Below are 20,494 nucleotides of genomic sequence, written 5' to 3'. Positions count from 1 at the left end.
TTTTTTTTGTGATTTCCTTATTAAAAATATGTAAACGTGGCTGGTATCTCTCTTCCCATCCCTTCTCTAGCTCTCTCCCCATCCCTTCTCTCTCGCGCTCTCTCTCCCCATCCCTTCTCTCTCTCTCTCTCTCTCTCTCTCTCCCCATCCCTTCTCTCTCTCCCCATCCCTTCTCTCTCTCTCTCTCCCCATCCCTTCTCTCTCGCTGGCCGTCCCTTCACTCTCTCTCCCATCCATTCTCTCTCCGACAATCTCTTATCTTTCTCCCTCCATCACTCTTCCCCCTCATTATTTCTCTCTCCCCCACCGCGCGCACACACACACAGCCTCACAATACACACACAATACCCCCTGCCCCACAATACACACACATACAATACCCCCTACTCCATAATACACACGCACACTGCCCTCCTGCCCCACAACACACACACTACCTCCTGCTCCACAATACACACACACTACCCCCATCTCCCCCAAAATAGCACCACAATAACCCCCCTGCCCCACAATAGACCCACATCTTACCTTGGAGAGCTTCCGGCACCGCAGTTTTCTTCCAGCACGCAACAGCGGGGGGGTAGTGTAGGAGGATGCGGTGGTGCCGCACCAGTTGGGGGAGAGGCAGCCCAGCAGTAACTTCCAGTGCTCGCCGGCTCCCGCAGTCACCGCACACGTGATTCCTGTCCCAGCTCTTCCCTTCTGTCGGCTCATGGGCGCGGGCCGCATGGTGTCACCTTGTGACCCGCGAGTTTCACAGCCCTTGTCCACAGTCTCTACATTAGCTTATTTGGTTTCAAAGATCACCCCTTTGAGACACAACTGTATCTTTCAACCCCAAAGCGTACTCCTGACATCCAGTCCTAAATCACTGATTATCCCTCGACCATAAATCTGTCATCTGAAATTTACCATGTTTAGAACAGAGCTCCTCATAATTCTACCTAAACCAGGCCCAATTGTTCAATTATCTGTCACAATCAATAGGATTACCATACACCCAGTCTCCCAAGCACGTTCCCTGGATGTTATATTTGACTCCTTCCTCTACTTCTCCGCTCATATTTATTTAGTTGCTAAATCTTTCCGATTGTTCCTCTGAATCCACCCTTTCCTCTGACACTCCACAACTAAAATGTTTATGCATGCCCTCTTTATCTCCTGACTTCTGTTACAACCTTCTTCTCTCTAGCCTTCGGCCTCCCAACTCTACAAGCTATCCAAAATACTACTAAGAGAGCAAACTCCACATTAACTATAACATTCTACTTCTCTCCTTCAAGGCTCTACATTCTTCTACTCGTATCTTCTTACATATCCACTCTAATCTCCCGCTATACCCCTTCTCGACCCTTACACTCCACTTAAAGCAGCCAAATGAGAAATCTTGTGGTTTTTTTTTTTAAATAATAATAATAAATCAGTTCTGTAGTATTAGAAAATAGTGCCTTTTTTTCTCATTCAACTCTTAATGCCTTTTTTTAAAGCATCCTTTGATTTCTATGGCAGGTTTTAGCCCACCTCCCAAGCAGTGCAAGATCTTTGCAACACTTTGCTGTTTGCGATAATGTGTTGCCAATGTTCCCAGCAGTTTGAGCTGTAAACTGTAACAATAGATAATGATACCTTAGTAATATAAGAATACATGTTAGCTGCTGCTTTACTTTGACTGAAAGATGGATTGAAACTGAAAGGCGTCAATTATGTTAGGCACACAATCAGGATTTTTACATATTTATAAAAAGAGCACTGAACGATTGCGAGCTTAGGTATGGCTGTACAATTATACATTGCCACATGCTTTACATATTTAACACCCAAAAAAAAGCTGGAAAGTAGTATTGCTGCTTTAAGGTCATCTATGCTCTGCTTTATCTGTCTCTACAGTATTATCACGTCTCAACCCTTATTCACATTTGGCTGCCTACCTGTGCAATCGTCAATCCTCTTCCTTGACCATCTTCAAGTACGGCCTAAAATCTCCTCAGCGAAGCACTTTGTTAAATTAGGCATGTGGCTACTCCTCGCACGCCTGAGGCACTTACTTGCCCAATATGTTCTCTGAGGCACCTGCCCCCCTTTGTATTTTGTAGGTTTCCCTTTATATCGTTTAGATTGTGAGCTGTGTAGGGCAGCTACTGCCCTAATTATTTTTGTTTAACCTCCTCTTTAATGCAGTTGCGTAACTTTATATTATTTCCCTGTACTGTACTGTGTGAGACATGAGGTTATTTGAGTGGCGATACAAATGATGAATGATGAATATAATATTCTATTAATTTGAAACTTCAGTCTTTTGGTTCTGTTCTACTGCATGTACGTACTGTATATAGACCCATACATAAATGAATGCCGATCTAGATGTGCATCTGCAATTTGTATACCTTAATGTCTAATCCCTTCAGCAGTGGAGGGATTTACAAACATGTACTGTATCCCAATGGTTAATCCCTTAAGTGCATAAAGCTATGTTTAACCCTCTAGTTTTTGCAATATGCTTTTTAAACTAAACTCATCAAGTTTTTGTTTATCGTACCTATTTTATAGTAGAAATTAGTCTTTTTATATTTTATCGCTATTAAATAACAATCACTACCTTGATTGTACAATTGCATTCGTATATTCCTGTCATCCCAAGATTTGTGCTAAAGTCTGTCACTTCTATGTAAACAAGTATCTATTGCAGGGCATGCTACAAGTTTGTCAGTAAGCTAAACTAAACTATAGTATTACCTTTATCCTATTTTATAAAATGATAGGACATATCATTCATTTAACGCTCTGAAATCTCACGTCGTTCTTTGGCTGTTTAAAAACTGTGAAGACGTTAGAAATGAAAGGTACAAGATTGGATGTGTTAAACTCGTGCACCAGCAAAGCTGAGACCTTGTTTCATTGCAGGTTTCCATGATGTATTTCATATTAGTGACGCTATGCTTCAACTGTACATGTAAAATGTTCACGTGTTGTAAAACTGCACAAACATATCATAACGATGTATACTTTAATGTGTGATTAGTCTATCTTTGAGTGACTTTTAACTGAAGAATTAGTGTACAGCAAGAAATGAAGTGCTGATAACTCTACAAATAAACGATAATAATAAGAACATGAACAAGGATATCCTTGAATCCGGAATTGAACAAAATGAGGGGTATCAGAATGAACAATTACAGCATGGAGCAGCTCTGCATGCAGAATGGGGCAACACTTGCTTTGGGTTACAGTATGAACATGTAAGCCACATTTTGAATTGGATTCAAAGTCTTAGCACAGGGGCGGCCAACTCCAGTACTTAAAGGCCACCAACAGGCCAGGTTTTAAGGATATCCCTGCTTCAGTGTAGGTGGCTCAGTAGTTGACTGAGACTCTGATTCAGCCACCTGTGCTGAAGCAGGGATATCCTTAAAACCAGACCTGCTGGTGGCCCTGGGGGATTGGAATTGGCCACCCATGGCTTAATAGTTATCTGTTGTATTTTTGTTTAGCATTGCTCCTTCAGTGCATTTTACTGCAGCAGTGCTATAAGAAGGTTTTAACTCAATATTGTAATGTTATTCTTCTAGGAGTGGCAAAATTCTATTCAGAAGAATGCTGGACTTGCGTTTATTGAGCTCATCAATGAAGGAAGGTAATTCATTTTAATTCCTCCAGACATGCGGTCATGTTCACCATTTCATTCCACAAGCTTATTGCAACGTCGTATCTGTTATTAAAACACTAAAGTATACTCTTACTGTAGCATTACAAACGCTTGTTTATTTTATTTTAATGTATTATGATTTCTATTTGAATTGATTGTCAAAAAGTGCACACTGATTAAGTAGACATTAAAGTTTATAATGTTTACCCTAGATCTGGCCACCTTTTTGGTCCTGTAAGGTTGTTTCACACTGAGGGTCTAGGAAAACCAATCTGCAAATCCATCTGCTGCTCCATCTGTTTTGCGCTCTAGAATGCTGTCTGCAGCATTTGCACTTCCTTGGTGTAATTACCAGTTCACGTGTTAGAATATTAGTTGAAAGACTTGGTGCTGTCCAAGGTGCTAATACTGATTATCAAACACAGGCATTTAGCTTTATCAGAACATCATGCAAATAGTATAATTATTAGCACACACCCAACAGATCACATTGCAAAAGAGGTGGTGAGGCTTTAATAGTTATGAATTCATTCAGTATGTTTTGTTGCTCTGTGGTTTATTAATGATACCTTTAGTGTTAAATGTAGCATACAGTCTCCAAATGCATAATATTTTCCAAATAATTTCCTTGTGATGTTTGTAGAAAGAACATGTAAGTTTAGAGTAAAGTTTAGCCAACTGCCTATTCTTACACTTTGTAATAAACATACAATATAGGATTTATTTTACAATTTCAACAAAACATTTTCCAAATAAAGGATTTACTGTCGGTGAAGTGATTTACATGGGACCCAGACCTTCTAAATCATACCTTTTTAGGTCAAAGCCTCTGTCATTGCGGAAACACCCTTAGTTTGAAACATGTACGCAGTGAATCTTCTACTTTGTGTTGTGGCATTTAAAGCCAATGTTGAGGCCATAAACTACTCTGCATGATCATAACGTTGCAGTTGGGAGCTCTGCTGGGCCCTCGCTCACCTTCACCAGTTGCATTTTATTTCTCTAAACCCTTCTGGGGATTCAGATAGGAATCTGAAAAGGGGAATATTGTTATAAATATTTATTCTACTCGGCTACTACACTTGTGAATGCAGTTCATCAATCATAGCTCGGGGATGTAATTGTGCAGTTGTCAACCATTAACGGGACATAAACAGTTGATGAATGGGCAGTTAAGGTAAAGTGTTCCCAAGGACAGCCTGAAATTATAAACCGGGTCGTTTAAAATATTTCAACAATGGATTGTTATAATTAAAACAAAGCAAGGTTAATGAGATGTAAAATTGCATATAATGTCTATGCCATAATGACTGGATTCCACAAATCTTGGAAAACAGCCAGCAGAAAAAAAAGATCTTCAGATATTCAAAGTTTATTATTTATTTAGAGAATCCAAAGATTCCAAATTACATGATTAACTCTTTTGCTGCCAGAATGTTTCTGAATGCTTTTCAGACCCCCTCTGGCATCAGACGGGGGTCCTGAAAGCTAGTCTGATCTATAGGGCTTAGGTTTTAATATGCTACAGTCTTGTTTTGGCATCAATAGCTATTCAATTGTAATCTTTGAGTAAAGCAGTTTGTATTTGTCATGTATGGTAATATTTCCATGTTGTGTCTATTATATCAAATACACTCCCACTTTCTACTTCAGCACAAATACAACGAGGCACACCCGTTTTACTGTTTTGTTCCAGAATGAATAATGCCGGTCACTTTCATTATGTTCAGTATGTAAAGCTGTCCGTAATATTACAACTAATGCATCAATATCCATTTGTACAATAAACACCGGAAATCCTTTATTTCCTTATTTTCTTTTCCACGACAGCCATGCTTGTGTATTGGCCGAGGGGAAGATGGCATACAATTGTGGCTTTTTCACTTGACTTTTCCTTTCCCAGACTGCTGTGCCACGCCATGAAGGACCACATAGTGCGTGTTGCGAACGAGGCCGAATTTATTTTAAACAGACAGAGAGCGGAGGATGTGCACAAGCATGCAGAGTTTGAGGTAAGCGGCGTTGTTGATGGAGTCCTGCTTTTCTGTTTTCAATCAGTTATCACTTACCCTGTAACTTCATACAGAGGCCTTTCATTATTTTAGCAAGAGAAACGTGCATTTAATTCAGTTCAGGCCATTTTTTAAAGGCTTTGGTTAATGTCAAGCACAAGGAACTAGTTTATTTTTGGTTTCCCTCTGTGAAATTCATGAGCACATTTACAGCTTGGAAAGATCCCTTCATCAAAACCCAGAGACTTGATGTGGTATTTTGTTGTGTTTTCAGAGAACCCAACAGATTGATTACAAGTTGTAATGCTAATACCATTTTACACTGTAATTACTTTTCCTTGATGTTATCAAGCAGGTTTAGATGCCGCTTAATTGTCCCGCCACACATTTATGGATTAATAGTAACCAGAATAAACTAGTTCCAATATTCGGCAATGTTATTTAAAACCCCCGGCACGTGAAGCGCTCTGAAAGCTATATTCAATCGCAGGCATGAGAGCACGAAGCCGCGCAACAGACTCAAAACCAGAGAGGAACGTGAAGTTATTCACTGCCTCTACCACCCCCATGTTGTCGGTCCAGAATATTACCTCCCTGTTTGCAAACAAATGCCCCCAAAGCCGCACTGCGACCAGCAACAGGAAAAGCTCCAAGAACGTTAAGTTCTTGATGAGCTAAGACTTGCACCAATGTACCGGCCAACGCTCCGCGCACCATGCGCCGCTGAAATAAGCCTCAAAACTCACTGACCCAGCAGCGTCCGTGAACAGCTGTAGCTCGGCGTTCCGAGTTGGACGCCCCTGCGGATCTCGGCAGTGACCCGGATGAAGTGATTAGGGCGCCTGATCCCTGCTGCAGCTGCCGCTAGGCATCTGGAAAAAAAACCTCCCTACTGGCTTGATCCGTGCAGCGAAAACTGGGTGGCCCAACAGTGATTGGAAATGACGCAGCAAAGTTTTCCTCAGGCCCATGAACTCCCGCAGAAGTTCTATTAAAGCCGCCAGTTTTTCTGGCGGGAGCCTGTACTCCATCCTCACTGAATCAATCTCAATCCCGATAAAGCTAACTACTGTTGTTGGGTGCACCGTTGTCTCGTCGGCCAGCGAGACCCCGAACTTGCGCGCCATGGCCTAAAATTCAAACGGCCACCTTGCGCATAGGTCTGATCCCACCAGACCCACGAACAAGAAATCGTCCAGGTAGTGCATGCACCCTATTACGCACTACCCGTTCGAGGAACGTGCTCAAAGTAGAAACATAATAATGCGCAGCCCATGGGCAGGCACAAGTCAATGAAGTACTGTCCACCGAGCATAGAACCTAATGGGTTAAAGTACTCTGGGAGCACCGACAGCAATCAGAATGTGGTGTCTGCCTTTGCCAGCAATGCGCCACTGCCCATTCTATTCACTAGCGCTGCCGCCTGGTTGAAGTTTGCGTAGCTAACTGAACATAAATCACGATCGATGCTGTCGATACCCCTCGGGGTAGGAAAGGTGCTGGATCAGTCTGAAAGCCTCACGGTCCTTCTTGGGAACAACCCCCAGTGGTGACATCCTCAGGTTGGGGAGAGGGGGGGGGGGGCGGCGAATGGACCAGCCATTCTTCCTAACTCCACCTCCTTCCTCACCTTCTCCCATGCAGCGTCGCTGTATGCCCTAGCCAACTTTAAATTACACCCAAACCCTGATCACACTTGCTGCTCAAACGGGATCCTGAACCCCTCGGTAAACCCGGCTAGGAGCAGCCGGTCCGCTTCCCTATTGGGGTAGTTTTCCAGCCATGGTGCCAAACGTCTGATGATTATTGGGGATGGCGCCTTCCTTCCCAGACTTCCGCCCTGCCCCCTTGGAACCGCGTCCCCCACTCCTAAAACATTTTGCTTGGGGATGCGTCCCTCCGCAGGTAGCTTGAATCAGCAGTTACTGTATGTGCACCGGGAATCGTTGAAAGACCAAGCAAACCCCAGCCTGGCTCTCTCCCAAGCTGCCTTCCTGGCGTCCCCTCTAGACCCCTTCTGATAGGGCGCCGGCTTGTCTGCCGCAACCCAATCAATCCATAGGTCCACATCCTTCATGTCCCATGACATCTTACCTTTGTTCAACGCCATTTTTTCCCTGAATTTGACATCGTATATCAATCAGCCCATACCACTGTGCCTCTGGTGGGCATGCCCAATCATATCCATGTATTTAAACAGTGCTGAACATAAGTGGGAGGCCTTCTCACCCCAATCACCCCCACTAGGAATCTAAACACGCAAGACCAATTGGAAAATGTGCGCGGACAGAGACGTTCCTCAACATCCTCTTTCCTTGCGTCCCTTTTTTTAAATGATTACGTCAGCGCTTCCCTGTAATCCGGGAGCACGGATAGGAGCTCTACATAGTCCTCTGCCCAAATTTTCTCCCTCTCCTCTTTTGTTAAATGCGTGCCTAATGCGCTGGCAAGACATAAATTTGCGTCCGTAAAAGCCTAATCCGAGATTTCTCCCCCCCTGACGATGATGGGGCAGCTCCCGTGCCAGTGCCCCCTCCCCCCCATGGATAAAGTGGCTGAGAGTAGCCGTGGTCGTGCAGGTGGTTTCCAGGGTGGGGTTGGGGTTTTCCGTGGGGGGCTGGGTTCTGCTGGGGCCACGGTGTGTTCCGGCGCTTCTCCCACGGCAAAACTAGCTACCTCTTCGATGATCTGGCTGGTCCCTGTGGCCCTGCTGTGCGATTTTTCTGGGAGTCTAATCCGCTTCCTAAACGCAATTATCCTGTCGCGCAACCGACCTCTTTGCTGCAATGTGCGCCTGCCAGAGCAATGACCAGCCTAATTATGGAACTAAGAGAGCGTGAATGTGCCCGAGTGCTACGCGGGACACCCAGAATGCCACGTATCCGAAGAGGGGAAAAAATGTCTGGTTGCCCAACTAGAGATTCCCGCTGAAATAGACAAGAGACATGCGACAGTTATCATCAGAACGTTGCTAGCCTTATTGCTCAGGCGATTATGCTTTTGAGAACGCCGCTCGGGCCTTCCCCCGCCATCTGTAAAGGAAGAACTCAAGTGAGCCAGTAACAACCCCAGTGCCCAAAAATTATTACGCAGCTAACTTTTATAATGACTGCTTTACTAGGTCCCTAGTCCCTAAGTGAGCAGATAAATAGTTGGACAACTGAGCAGCCACCCACTATCCAGATTCAAAGATCAATGTAAAATAGGGGCCTCTATGTCATGGACAAACAGCAGCATAATCCAAGTGGCCAGCCACCCATAGAAGTGTGATGTACCTTAAAGCATCAAACACATATTCCCCAAAAACCCAAGGACTGGCTACTGAATGTTTTCCATGCCTAATCTTAATTAGAAGCAAAAAAAACCCTTAACCCCTGCATTATTGGACTGGAGAAGGGAGGGGGAAGCGCCAGGGTATTCGCTCGTGCGCCGCCCAAACAGATAAATAACCAAGTCAAAACAAACCTTAGGGGGCAAACGAACCTTTGCATCAAATAGCTGGTGGGCAGAGAACAGGCTGCGCTCCCCGCCAGCAGGGCCTTAAATAGGCCCTACGTAGCTACGGGCCAGAGAGGAGGACAGCCCCCAGGTCAGGAGACCCCCATGCTGATGGCTATGTGGCCGCTAGAGGATAGGGTAGTCTGTAATGTTTCCCTGCCATTAAAATGCTTTCTATTCCTTCCAGCTACTGTACCTACAGTGTTAGAACAGAAGTTGCAGAAAAGATTTGTTTGCCTGAAGAATTGTGTGACACTGTTCACTGCCTTAGGGATGTAAACATTTAGGGTTAGAGCGGTATTATGTCATTTGTTGTTCACATCTCAAGCACAAAAGGCAGAAACTAAGATTTGGTTGATTTTTCCTTTTAAAAAATAAAAATAAATAATAAACAGAGCATAGCTGCACACTGGATATAAAGCAGATTGGCTTGAAAGTGCAAAATGAAATGAAGAACAGGGTCAAAATTGTATGAAAGCACCCTGCAGCTGGATAGAGCAGCCAGCAATCCTCAGACTTGATGAGGTCCTTATCTCGGTGAGACAGCTCTCTTAAGCCTACAGTTTGATGTAGTAGTCCTTGTGCTCCTTGACCTACCAGAAAAGCATGAGACAGAGGATATGTGTTATTTTACTCTGAATACCCAGGCATTGCTTTATTTGGCAGGGTTGATAGCGGACATTTGTCATGGTGTTGCACTAGCTTTGTTACATTCATTTGAAATGTGACACAAGCTTATTTGCAATTATGGATTTATCATTGAGAAATACCATACAGCTCTGATAATAAATAACATTTGCTATTAATCAGAGCATCATGTAACCACCTAAGATTGAGGTTTTTGATTGACTTAATGGCTTGTTAAAAATGTTTTAGGGCCTCATATGTCAGAAGTGATAATACACAACGCAGGGTTTAGTAGCTTCTGTTAGTAAATTGTTCAAAATATTAACCAAAATCCTAAGATTTTCAGAAATTATTTCCTACTCGAATCACATTTATCCCCAATTGAACCATATATTTTTTTCCTATATGAGAACCACATGTTTATTTCAGTGAGGGCAATTCCAATGTTTTTTTTTTATTTGCACCTGATGTCATGAATAGTTAGTGCCCAACATATCAAATGTCAAGAGGAGGGATGGAGATATTGTGTTCATTTCTGATACCACTGCCCAACAATCTCTTTTTCTTCGCTGACCCCCCTCTCTCTCTGCCCCCCTCTATCTTTGCCCCCTCCCCCTCTCTCTTCCCTGCCCTCTCTCTCTTCCCCGCTCTCTCTCTTCCCCGCCTCTCTCTTCCCCGCCCTTCTCTCTCACTCTCTTCCCCACCTCTCTCTCTTCCCCGCCCTTCTCTCTCTCTCTCTTCCCCGCCCTCTCTCTCTCTCTTCCCCGCCCTCTCTCTCTCTCTTTTCCCCGCCCTCTCTCTCTCTTTTCCCCGCCCTCTCTCTCTTCCCCGCCCTCTCTCTCTCTTCCCCGCCCTCTCTCTCTCTTCCCCACCCTATCTCTCTTCCCTGCCCTCTCTCGCCCTCTCTCTCTTTCTCTTCCCCGCCCTGTCTCCCTCTCTCTCTCTTCCCCGCCCGCTCTCCCTCTCTTCCCCACCCGCTCTCTCTCTCTTTTCACCGCCCTCTCTCTTTTCACCGCCCTCTCTCTCTCTTCCCTGCCCTCTCTCTCTCTCTCCCCCGCCCTCTCTCTCTTCCCTGCCCTCTCTCTCTCTCTTCCCCGCCCGCTCTCTCTCTTCCCCGCCTGCTCTCTCTCTTCCCCGCCCTCTATCTCTCTCTCTTCCCTGTCCTATCTCTCTCTCTTCCCTGCCCTCTCTCTCTCTTTTCCCCTCTCTCTCTCTGGTGATAGTCGATTAGTTTTTTGAGCAGGTTGTTGATCTGTGTGTGGTTTTGTTCTGGGAGTGAGAGGACACGTTGTTTGATGGCACAGGTTTATTGCGGAGCTTTTCGTTTTTCATTGCTCTGTAGCAGGACGACTGTGGGTGGCTCTTTAGGTGAGCTGAGAATTTCAGTGCTTTCTTCTCTACAGTGAGCAGTAGAGGAAAGGGGCCCAGCTCAGCCCGGCATGCATTGTTTGATGTTTGCAGAATTCCAGAGGCAGTATTTCTGTTGGTCTGGTATACCATTTGGTAAAGTTTGTGTATGTCACAGGACCCCACACCTCACTGCCATACAGAAGGATGGGTGTGATGATGCTGTTGAATATTTTCATCCAGACCCTTATTGGTGCTTTGAGGTGGTACAGCTGTTTTCTTATTGCATAGAATGCTCGGCTGGCCTTCTCCGTCAGAGTATTTATAGCCAGGTTGAAAAAAGGCCTGTCATGCGAAACCACGACAATTTACACTGGAGCACACAAAGGAGTCATTTCGAATACACTACAGTATATATGCATGGAGAAAAAACTGCTACAGGAGCACACAGTATCGATCATGTCAGCTATTTTGACCACAGTAAGATGGTCTCTTTAAGCCATAAGTTTGGCATCCATTTTGACTGGTAGGAGCAATTGCTGGGCTTAACCACATTGCCACTATCGTCACACCTTCCCCCTTAAAATGAGAGCTCTGGGGTGGGAACCCCGACAGACTGGTCCCCAAGATTGAGTACAGTCTTGTCTTTTTTGTCCGTGCCGGGGCCGTTCTACTGGGATAAGCCATGTTCACTGCCCCCTTCTTGAGGTCGGTAGAAAGCATCCCCTGGCTGGGTAAGGTTAGGGCACCACTGAGGGCCTGCCCTGCAGTCTCGCACTCTGGAGACCAGATCACTGTGTAGGGAGCCTTTGTCGGGTCGAATTGGTCTGTGGTTTGGCCAGCCAATGTAGTGTGGGAACCCCTTCTCTATAAAACTCAGCCATCCCTAAGAGAGCCAGCCCCGGCTTCGGGGTTTGGGGTACCGGACTCTGCCGAACAGCCTCTCCTTTTGGCCAGCTCAAGTTTCAGCTGCCCTTTGCGTACCTTGGGTCCTGGATGCAGGACCTCCGCCATGCATACCTCACACTTGGTCGGCTTCAGTGTGATCCCTACTTCCCTAACCCGATCTAGTGGGGCAGATGGAACTTCCAGGAACTGCTGAGTAAAGCTAGATTGCCTATGTGCACCCTGGCATACCCTTATATCACCTCCCACACTCTGCTGAATAGGCGCCGGAAGGTGGCCAGTGCAGTTCTTATCCCTAATAGCCCAACCAAAGCTTTGGTCAAGCCACTCTGGGTGATGACCACCGACGTTTCCTGTGCCTCTTGGGTCTCTCTCTTCCCTACCCTCTCTCTGTTACCCCCTTCTGACCCCCCTCCCTCTCTTCCTCTTTCCCCCTGTCTCCTCTTCTTCCTCCCGCTCCATCCCCTCTTTTTCTCTCCCCTCTCTTTACTTGAGCTTTGTGATTCGCTGGCGAAATTTGCCATTTTGCTAAACTTTTTTGGTCAAGTTGTATCGAACGTTTGGCCAGATAATAACAATTCTGGTAGCTCTATAAAAAAAAAAAATATTTGCAAACCAAATGTGAGTGAGTTTGCATATCACTGTCTTATGGAATGACACTGAGTCCCTCCAGGATCAAAATGAGTCATGCCATATCTAAGGTTCTATATATATGTAGCCCTTTTTGTGAACCGGCCTGACCCACCCAATCTCACATTGGCCCCTCGTGGTCTAACCGGTCCCTTTCCCCGCAACACACCTGCTCTAAGGGACTACTGGTACTGCGTAACACCTGTGGCTCCAGGAGATCTGAGCCTCCGCTAGCTGGGAGCCTGGGGAAACCCTTACCATTACCTGGTGCAGCGCCTCCACTTACCCAGGATCCCCCGTTAGGAAAGATAGCCCTGAGTAAGAAATACCATAACACACGTAGATAAAACAATACTAACGCTTTACTAAAGAACACATATCACATACCATAACACATTGCATAACATAACGTAACCCGATGCTCTATCCGCATCCCCTCAGCCCAATGTCTGGTGCTCCCCACCCAGTGTCCTGTGATCACCCCACACCCAATGTCTCGTACTCCTACGAAAGGTCGTGGGTGACTGCGCAGTCACTATGTTAAGCTAGGGCCCAGTTGGTGCACTTTATAATATTGAAGATACCTTCCGAGCACTCCGATGCTCGGGACCGCAACTCTCTTCTCAAAGGGTCAGACGTCCGTCTGATCCTTTCCAGGTACTCTGCCGGTGGACCCCAACGAGGGTCCCACCGCTTCACGGGAACTGCAACCGGATCACGGCAACACCAACCGCATGGGAACAGCAACCGCCTTCCTATCACTGACTACTGCTAGAGTGACAGCAACCCTAACCTAGGGCCTGTCCCTGAAGAACCGCAACCTGGGATGGCTTGGGGGAAAACTCCTAGGGCCTGTGGACATAACCTGCCCCCCTTCCCCCAGCTACCCAGTCCTAACTGTAACTGCTACTAGCTATTAACTAGCTACTCCCAAAGCACCTGCAGCTGACACACCGCTCACACTGTCAGCCTGCAGGGATCCACACTTCACACACACTGCACGCACTGCGCCCAGCACATACAGCGACACTACTCACAGGCAGCTGCAATCACACACAGCCCCTGGATCCCGCAGCAAACACACTGCTAGCACACTGTGCCTCTTTGACAGTGCCCACAGCTCTCTCCGCTGCGACACTGCCAAACCAGCACCTTCCACACTCAAGGGTCACCTCCCTAGCTAAGGCCGTCCCTCTTCAGTTACCCCCTGCCCTTACCCGGGAATTGGGGCCTGCCTGGGAATCTAGGGAGGACCCTTACCTGATGCAGGAGCCACGCGCTCCCTGCACCCTTCCTACTCCTTCCTCTGCTCTGCCCTGACTGACTGTTGCAAAGCCCGGGAAATGTATCTATATTCCCGGGCTGAGCTTCCTCCAGCCCTATTGGCTACACTCAGGCACCTGATGCCTGTCTCCCTAAGCCTCCTGGGAATTGTAGTTCCCAGGGGCTGTCTATGCATTGGGGCCACGTGCGCGCTTCCCTTGCGCATGCGCGAACCCCTAATGGCCGCCTCAACCTCTCTACTACCTTCCCTACTCTCGCGCGACCTCTCCCTAGCCCTGGAGTCCTATCGCGCGCTGGCCGCCTCCTGCGCGTGCGCGAACCTACGCGCAATGGCGGCGCACTCTCCTCAAGCCGCCGAGCCGGTGGCAACGCGATCGCGGCCCTAGCGACGGCCCGATCGCGTCCCCGGCAACCAGCCTGCACCGCTCCCTGCAATGGCCCCCACCCTCGCGTTCTCCCGGCGGGTCCACCGCTGCCTCCGGCGGCACCCGCGACCCCACGGCACTCGCGGAGAGGGGCCAGAAATCGTGATTTTACCTCGGGGCTACATTCTCCCCCTCGCAGAATCCCAACGCCCTCGCTTGGGTAGCAGCCATGCAACAGATAATTATATAATGGAAAATGCATTTGTTCACCAATGTCTGACATACCTGCATGGATACCCGAGGCCAGCTGAGTCTCAGAGTGGAGTGCCCCTAACAGACTGGGTGAGGGTATCCCACCTTGACTCCTGTGAGTCTTTTGGAGCTCAAGACCTGTTTCTTCTGTCAAAACACCGCCTCCCCCTCGCGGAAAAAATAGTAAGGGGTCCTGGGTATTGACCCTTTCCGGTTCCTCCGGTCTCGTCTCACGGGAGACAGGGAGGTTCAGTCTCTTGCCTCGATCCACCACATGGCGAACATAGCGCTCCATCGCGCACCTGGGAGAGGCCACAATTACCAGAGCGGTCTCAACAGAGTCTTTGTCCGCTCCAACAATCCCTTTAACGGTGACTTCGTCCGCGGACGGCACCACTTCTTCGGGTAGGCCCGGGTCTTGAGAAGGCCAAGCTTGGAGACTCCTCGTGCAGGAGTATGTGTCGCTCCGGTCCGCTACACCGGATACCTTCATGAGGTCGGATTCGTTCCACGATCTGCAGAGATCTTCTGGGGGAGACACTTCCACCAGGACGCGATGACGGGGTGAGCCCATCGCCCGGGTGACCCTACCTTTGGAGTCACCAGGCTCCACGATCACCGGGGAGCTCACACCCGACACCCCTGGGGCAGTCAACTTACCCCGGTCGGTATTGGCAGGTACTGATCCCACGCCTGGGACCGCTGGTACCTCGGTGGTAGGCCGGACTGGCCGTTGCAGGGCACACGGGCCCACATCATGGTCTGCATCAGTTGAGGCGGTTGCCTCGGTGACCTCACTGGAGTGGTCCGCCGGCAGGCGCATCACCACGCTCGGTTGGTCGCTGGAATCATCACACATGGGCGGGGGTACAAGCACCTTACCCTGGCCCTCCGGAATCTGTGGTTCTGGTCTCGGTGGTTCCTGCTCGGGAACCGGGTCTGGAACCGACATCTGGGGTTCCGACATCTGGAGCTCCGCCTTCAGCGGCTCTGGCTCAGCGTCTGGAAAGTTCATTTGGGCACACGGGCCCTCCACCACCTCCATGGCTAAAGTGGACAAATCAGTAGCGGCTTCACCCACCTCGGTAGCACCATCAGGCGCCTCTTCCTCCGCAGGTTCCGCCATCAGAAGTTCCTGCTCCTCCCCTTGCACGTCCCCTTTGAGAGGGTCTGCAACAGTGGTCTGGACACACGGGTCCCCGGCGGCCTCTGGAAGTAGAACAGACTGGGGACACGCATCACTTACTTCAGGAGAGAGGTCCGGCTCCTCCTCTTCTTCATCGGCTGGTTCCGCCGCCTGGGGCAGGATAGGCTGTAGGAACCAGGCCCCACAACACTCACATTGAGGCCCCCACTCCAGTGCCTCCCTAGGACAGTCACAATTTGGCATAAAACACTGGATACCCAGTTCTCCATCCAACTCGATGTCCTTGAAGTCGAGCGGTAACTGCGACAGGACTGCTCCCGAGGCACGGGCTTTTTGCAGGCAGGGACACGCTAGCACAACTTCATCTATTCCTGGCGCTCGCCAGGGCATATACACATTGGGGTGTAACCCCTGGCAGTCTATTTCCTTCTCAGGGGAAGGACACTCCATTTCTACAACAGTGTCCCCTCCCACTGGCCGTTCTGTAGGCTGCGGCAGTTTGGGTTGCAGGGTCGGTACCCTGCAGTAGCCACATACACGCCCCCAAGCCAAATTACAAGACGAGCAGTCACCTTGGTTACAAAAACAGTCTAGGTAACCCTCCTCGTTCGCGTCTTCCAACCGCATTTTTACCATGCACGCCAAAACATTAAGGTCCATACTACCCCAGAGACTCAATGTTTGTATTGTACATGGACACAACAAAAAGGATACGCTCCCAGCCTTGGTCTGCCAGGATCCATACGACGGCGAGCAATTTTCTCTGTATCCAGTACTCTCTTCCAGGGAGTGTTGCGAGCTCTGTACTAAGTCACTCACAGTGTGGGGGCGGGGCTCGGGTTTTCCCGCCAGTCCTGGATGACTGTTGGCAACATTTTCCCGCGCGGCCGGGAACTTAGCACGTGGCTTCCTCCGCCTTGAGGGCTTCCCCATGGCGGAACAAAAATAGGACACAAATTTAGAAAAACATGTACAGGGCACCCCAGGTCTGATATCTCAGCAGCGCCTCCAAATGTAGCCCTTTTTGTGAACCGGCCTGACCCACCCAATCTCACATTGGCCCCTCGTGGTCTAACCGGTCCCTTTCCCCGCAACACACCTGCTCTAAGGGACTACTGGTACTGCGTAACACCTGTGGCTCCAGGAGATCTGAGCCTCCGCTAGCTGGGAGCCTGGGGAAACCCTTACCATTACCTGGTGCAGCGCCTCCACTTACCCAGGATCCCCCGTTAGGAAAGATAGCCCTGAGTAAGAAATACCATAACACACGTAGATAAAACAATACTAACGCTTTACTAAAGAACACATATCACATACCATAACACATTGCATAACATAACGTAACCCGATGCTCTATCCGCATCCCCTCAGCCCAATGTCTGGTGCTCCCCACCCAGTGTCCTGTGATCACCCCACACCCAATGTCTCGTACTCCTACGAAAGGTCGTGGGTGACTGCGCAGTCACTATGTTAAGCTAGGGCCCAGTTGGTGCACTTTATAATATTGAAGATACCTTCCGAGCACTCCGATGCTCGGGACCGCAACTCTCTTCTCAAAGGGTCAGACGTCCGTCTGATCCTTTCCAGGTACTCTGCCGGTGGACCCCAACGAGGGTCCCACCGCTTCACGGGAACTGCAACCGGATCACGGCAACACCAACCGCATGGGAACAGCAACCGCCTTCCTATCACTGACTACTGCTAGAGTGACAGCAACCCTAACCTAGGGCCTGTCCCTGAAGAACCGCAACCTGGGATGGCTTGGGGGAAAACTCCTAGGGCCTGTGGACATAACCTGCCCCCCTTCCCCCAGCTACCCAGTCCTAACTGTAACTGCTACTAGCTATTAACTAGCTACTCCCAAAGCACCTGCAGCTGACACACCGCTCACACTGTCAGCCTGCAGGGATCCACACTTCACACACACTGCACGCACTGCGCCCAGCACATACAGCGACACTACTCACAGGCAGCTGCAATCACACACAGCCCCTGGATCCCGCAGCAAACACACTGCTAGCACACTGTGCCTCTTTGACAGTGCCCACAGCTCTCTCCGCTGCGACACTGCCAAACCAGCACCTTCCACACTCAAGGGTCACCTCCCTAGCTAAGGCCGTCCCTCTTCAGTTACCCCCTGCCCTTACCCGGGAATTGGGGCCTGCCTGGGAATCTAGGGAGGACCCTTACCTGATGCAGGAGCCACGCGCTCCCTGCACCCTTCCTACTCCTTCCTCTGCTCTGCCCTGACTGACTGTTGCAAAGCCCGGGAAATGTATCTATATTCCCGGGCTGAGCTTCCTCCAGCCCTATTGGCTACACTCAGGCACCTGATGCCTGTCTCCCTAAGCCTCCTGGGAATTGTAGTTCCCAGGGGCTGTCTATGCATTGGGGCCGCGTGCGCGCTTCCCTTGCGCATGCGCGAACCCCTAATGGCCGCCTCAACCTCTCTACTACCTTCCCTACTCTCGCGCGACCTCTCCCTAGCCCTGGAGTCCTATCGCGCGCTGGCCGCCTCCTGCGCGTGCGCGAACCTACGCGCAATGGCGGTGCACTCTCCTCAAGCCGCCGAGCCGGTGGCAACGCGATCGCGGCCCTAGCGACGGCCCGATCGCGTCCCCGGCAACCAGCCTGCACCGCTCCCTGCAATGGCCCCCACCCTCGCGTTCTCCCGGCGGGTCCACCGCTGCCTCCGGCGGCACCCGCGACCCCACGGCACTCGCGGAGAGGGGCCAGAAATCGTGATTTTACCTCGGGGCTACATATAGGTGTTTGCCTTTTTATTAATCAGATACTTGTAAATATTGCAAAGTAACCCTTATAGCTAATTTATAAAAATGGAAGCTAAAACATTAGAGGGGACTTGGCTTCTTCCAGCCTCTCCCTTATGTGTGGTGTGGTTGTGTAGCTATCTGGGCAGGCACAGTATCCATCTCTCCTCATCCATTATTTGTTACTGGCCTTCGACGTCTCAGGTTGGAAGAAAGCGGCCTCTATTCAGGGTCTGCATTTGATTAAAAATAAATGTTTTAAAGCCACAATCTCGGGATTCCCCTGACCCCCAAATAACCGAGAAAATTACAGTTATAGTTGCCGGTGTTATGGAGAATGCAACATGGCCACCACTGTTTGACCATTAGGAAGCCGTAATCAATGATGTTGCGGCTTTCTATTGGCCAGCAGACCCCCGGTTCCCTGAGCTGAAACTAGCTTTGTTTAGCTCCCCCTTGGTTTCAGGTATGTAAAAAAAAAAAAAAACGGACTCCTAAAAAAATCTATATCCCATGTTGAATTGCCTGTTTAATAAAGCAAATTGCTTTGTTATTTTCTAAATGTTTTTTTTTCTTCTCCTGTTTGGTAAGATGGAGTCTGTAATCCATAAACTCAACCTGAACTAAAAGTCTTCCAGATGGGCTCCCTGTCTTACCTTTAGCATCTTCATTTTTGTGTATTATTACAACTCCATCTTTATTCATACCACATAAACAGCACATACATAAAGTGAGAATGTAACATTTTGCAAACGTTTCCTTCATCAGACCTGTTTTAGATTCATTTTTCTTCTGATTCATTTAAACTACGATGTGTACCATTTCCATACTCCAGGAGTCAGCCGTTAATATCCATTCAGTCATCATTCAGAATGATAAATGATCATTTAATCTTACTGTCCAATTAAAGGCTGACAAATTAGCCTAATTGTTGAGGCAGGTCATTGTACTAATTGGTTATTTGTTTTAGAGAATGATGCATTTGAAAAATGAATTAACCCTTCACATTTTTGTTACCCTACTGCTTCACGGTTGATGATTGTGCATAGAACCATTTACCTTTTGTAGAGCTTGTTTTGTTTACTCTAAATAATGTGGATAAATGTGCAGTTTATTTTTGGTTGGTAGCACTAGCATACCAATTTTACACTACAGATAAGTGTTGAAGCTTTCTTTGCACAGAGAACATTTTTGAGTAAAAAAAATAAATCTTAGATCCTCCAATGAACTCTGTGACCATGACAGCAAAACCGTAACTTATTTGAAAAATCATAGAATCCCCCACGCAAGAAAAACACTTCACTGTTTCTTAATGGGAGTTACTGAGCCATCATTAGCTAGTCGTCAAAATTATTTTGTGTTGTAAGGCGTGTTGAGTTCCGCAGTGTTGGGGTATATTGAACATTTTACACATGTAAAACCCTATCACATGCTGTATACCCCTATATTGATTAATATTGCTTGCAATGTGTGCATGGCCATAACATAACATTTGCAATATTAATGATGATGGAGGTCACTGAAAATGTAGCAAAAAGGGGTCCGACACGCACTCTCATCCAGTTAAATAGAAAAAACAAAAGAGAACACAGTGTAATATTGTTATGAATAAGTAAATGTAGAAGATATGATTTTACTCACATTTTATGTGAGTAATACAGGAATTTCGGTTATTTCAAAGTAACCAACTTGTAAGGTGTGATGCGTCGTCACAGGAAGGGCAGGATACTCCCGGCGAAGGAAAATGTCACAGAAAACTTAAATCGTAAAAATGTAAATACCAAAGCGTAGATAGTTCTTGATCTATTTCCCGAGCTCTCCTGCTATTCCCTCAGCCCGGCATATCTCAAGAACAGGCTCTATAAATAAAGATAGACAAATAAAATGACCTTTCCCTATTTTTGTGTGGAATTTACCTGTAACAAACAAATCTGTTGTAAATTGCAATTTGCAAACTAGAGTAGGAAAATAGGATCAAAATATGTTTTCGCCATTAATTGTGACTGTGTGTT

General features: G+C 47.8%; 1 protein-coding gene across 9 annotated transcripts in view; it reads left to right on the top strand.

Annotated features, from left to right (window-relative positions):
- The window catches only part of NBEA (neurobeachin), a 714,827-nt gene that overhangs the window by 434,616 nt on the left and 259,717 nt on the right, over nucleotides 1–20,494 (top strand). For all 9 annotated transcript variants that reach the window (XM_075592121.1, XM_075592113.1, XM_075592110.1 and 6 more), the window contains 2 exons: nucleotides 3,567–3,631; nucleotides 5,547–5,655. In XM_075592121.1, coding sequence (XP_075448236.1) covers nucleotides 3,567–3,631; nucleotides 5,547–5,655 — 174 coding nt within the window. The remainder of the gene's footprint in view (nucleotides 1–3,566; nucleotides 3,632–5,546; nucleotides 5,656–20,494) is intronic.

This window comes from Ascaphus truei, chromosome 3 (assembly GCF_040206685.1).
Source record: "Ascaphus truei isolate aAscTru1 chromosome 3, aAscTru1.hap1, whole genome shotgun sequence".
Classification (NCBI taxonomy): Eukaryota; Metazoa; Chordata; class Amphibia; order Anura; family Ascaphidae; genus Ascaphus; species Ascaphus truei.
The sequence above is the reverse complement of the archived record's forward strand: the minus strand, read 5'-3'. Positions and strand labels throughout refer to the sequence as shown.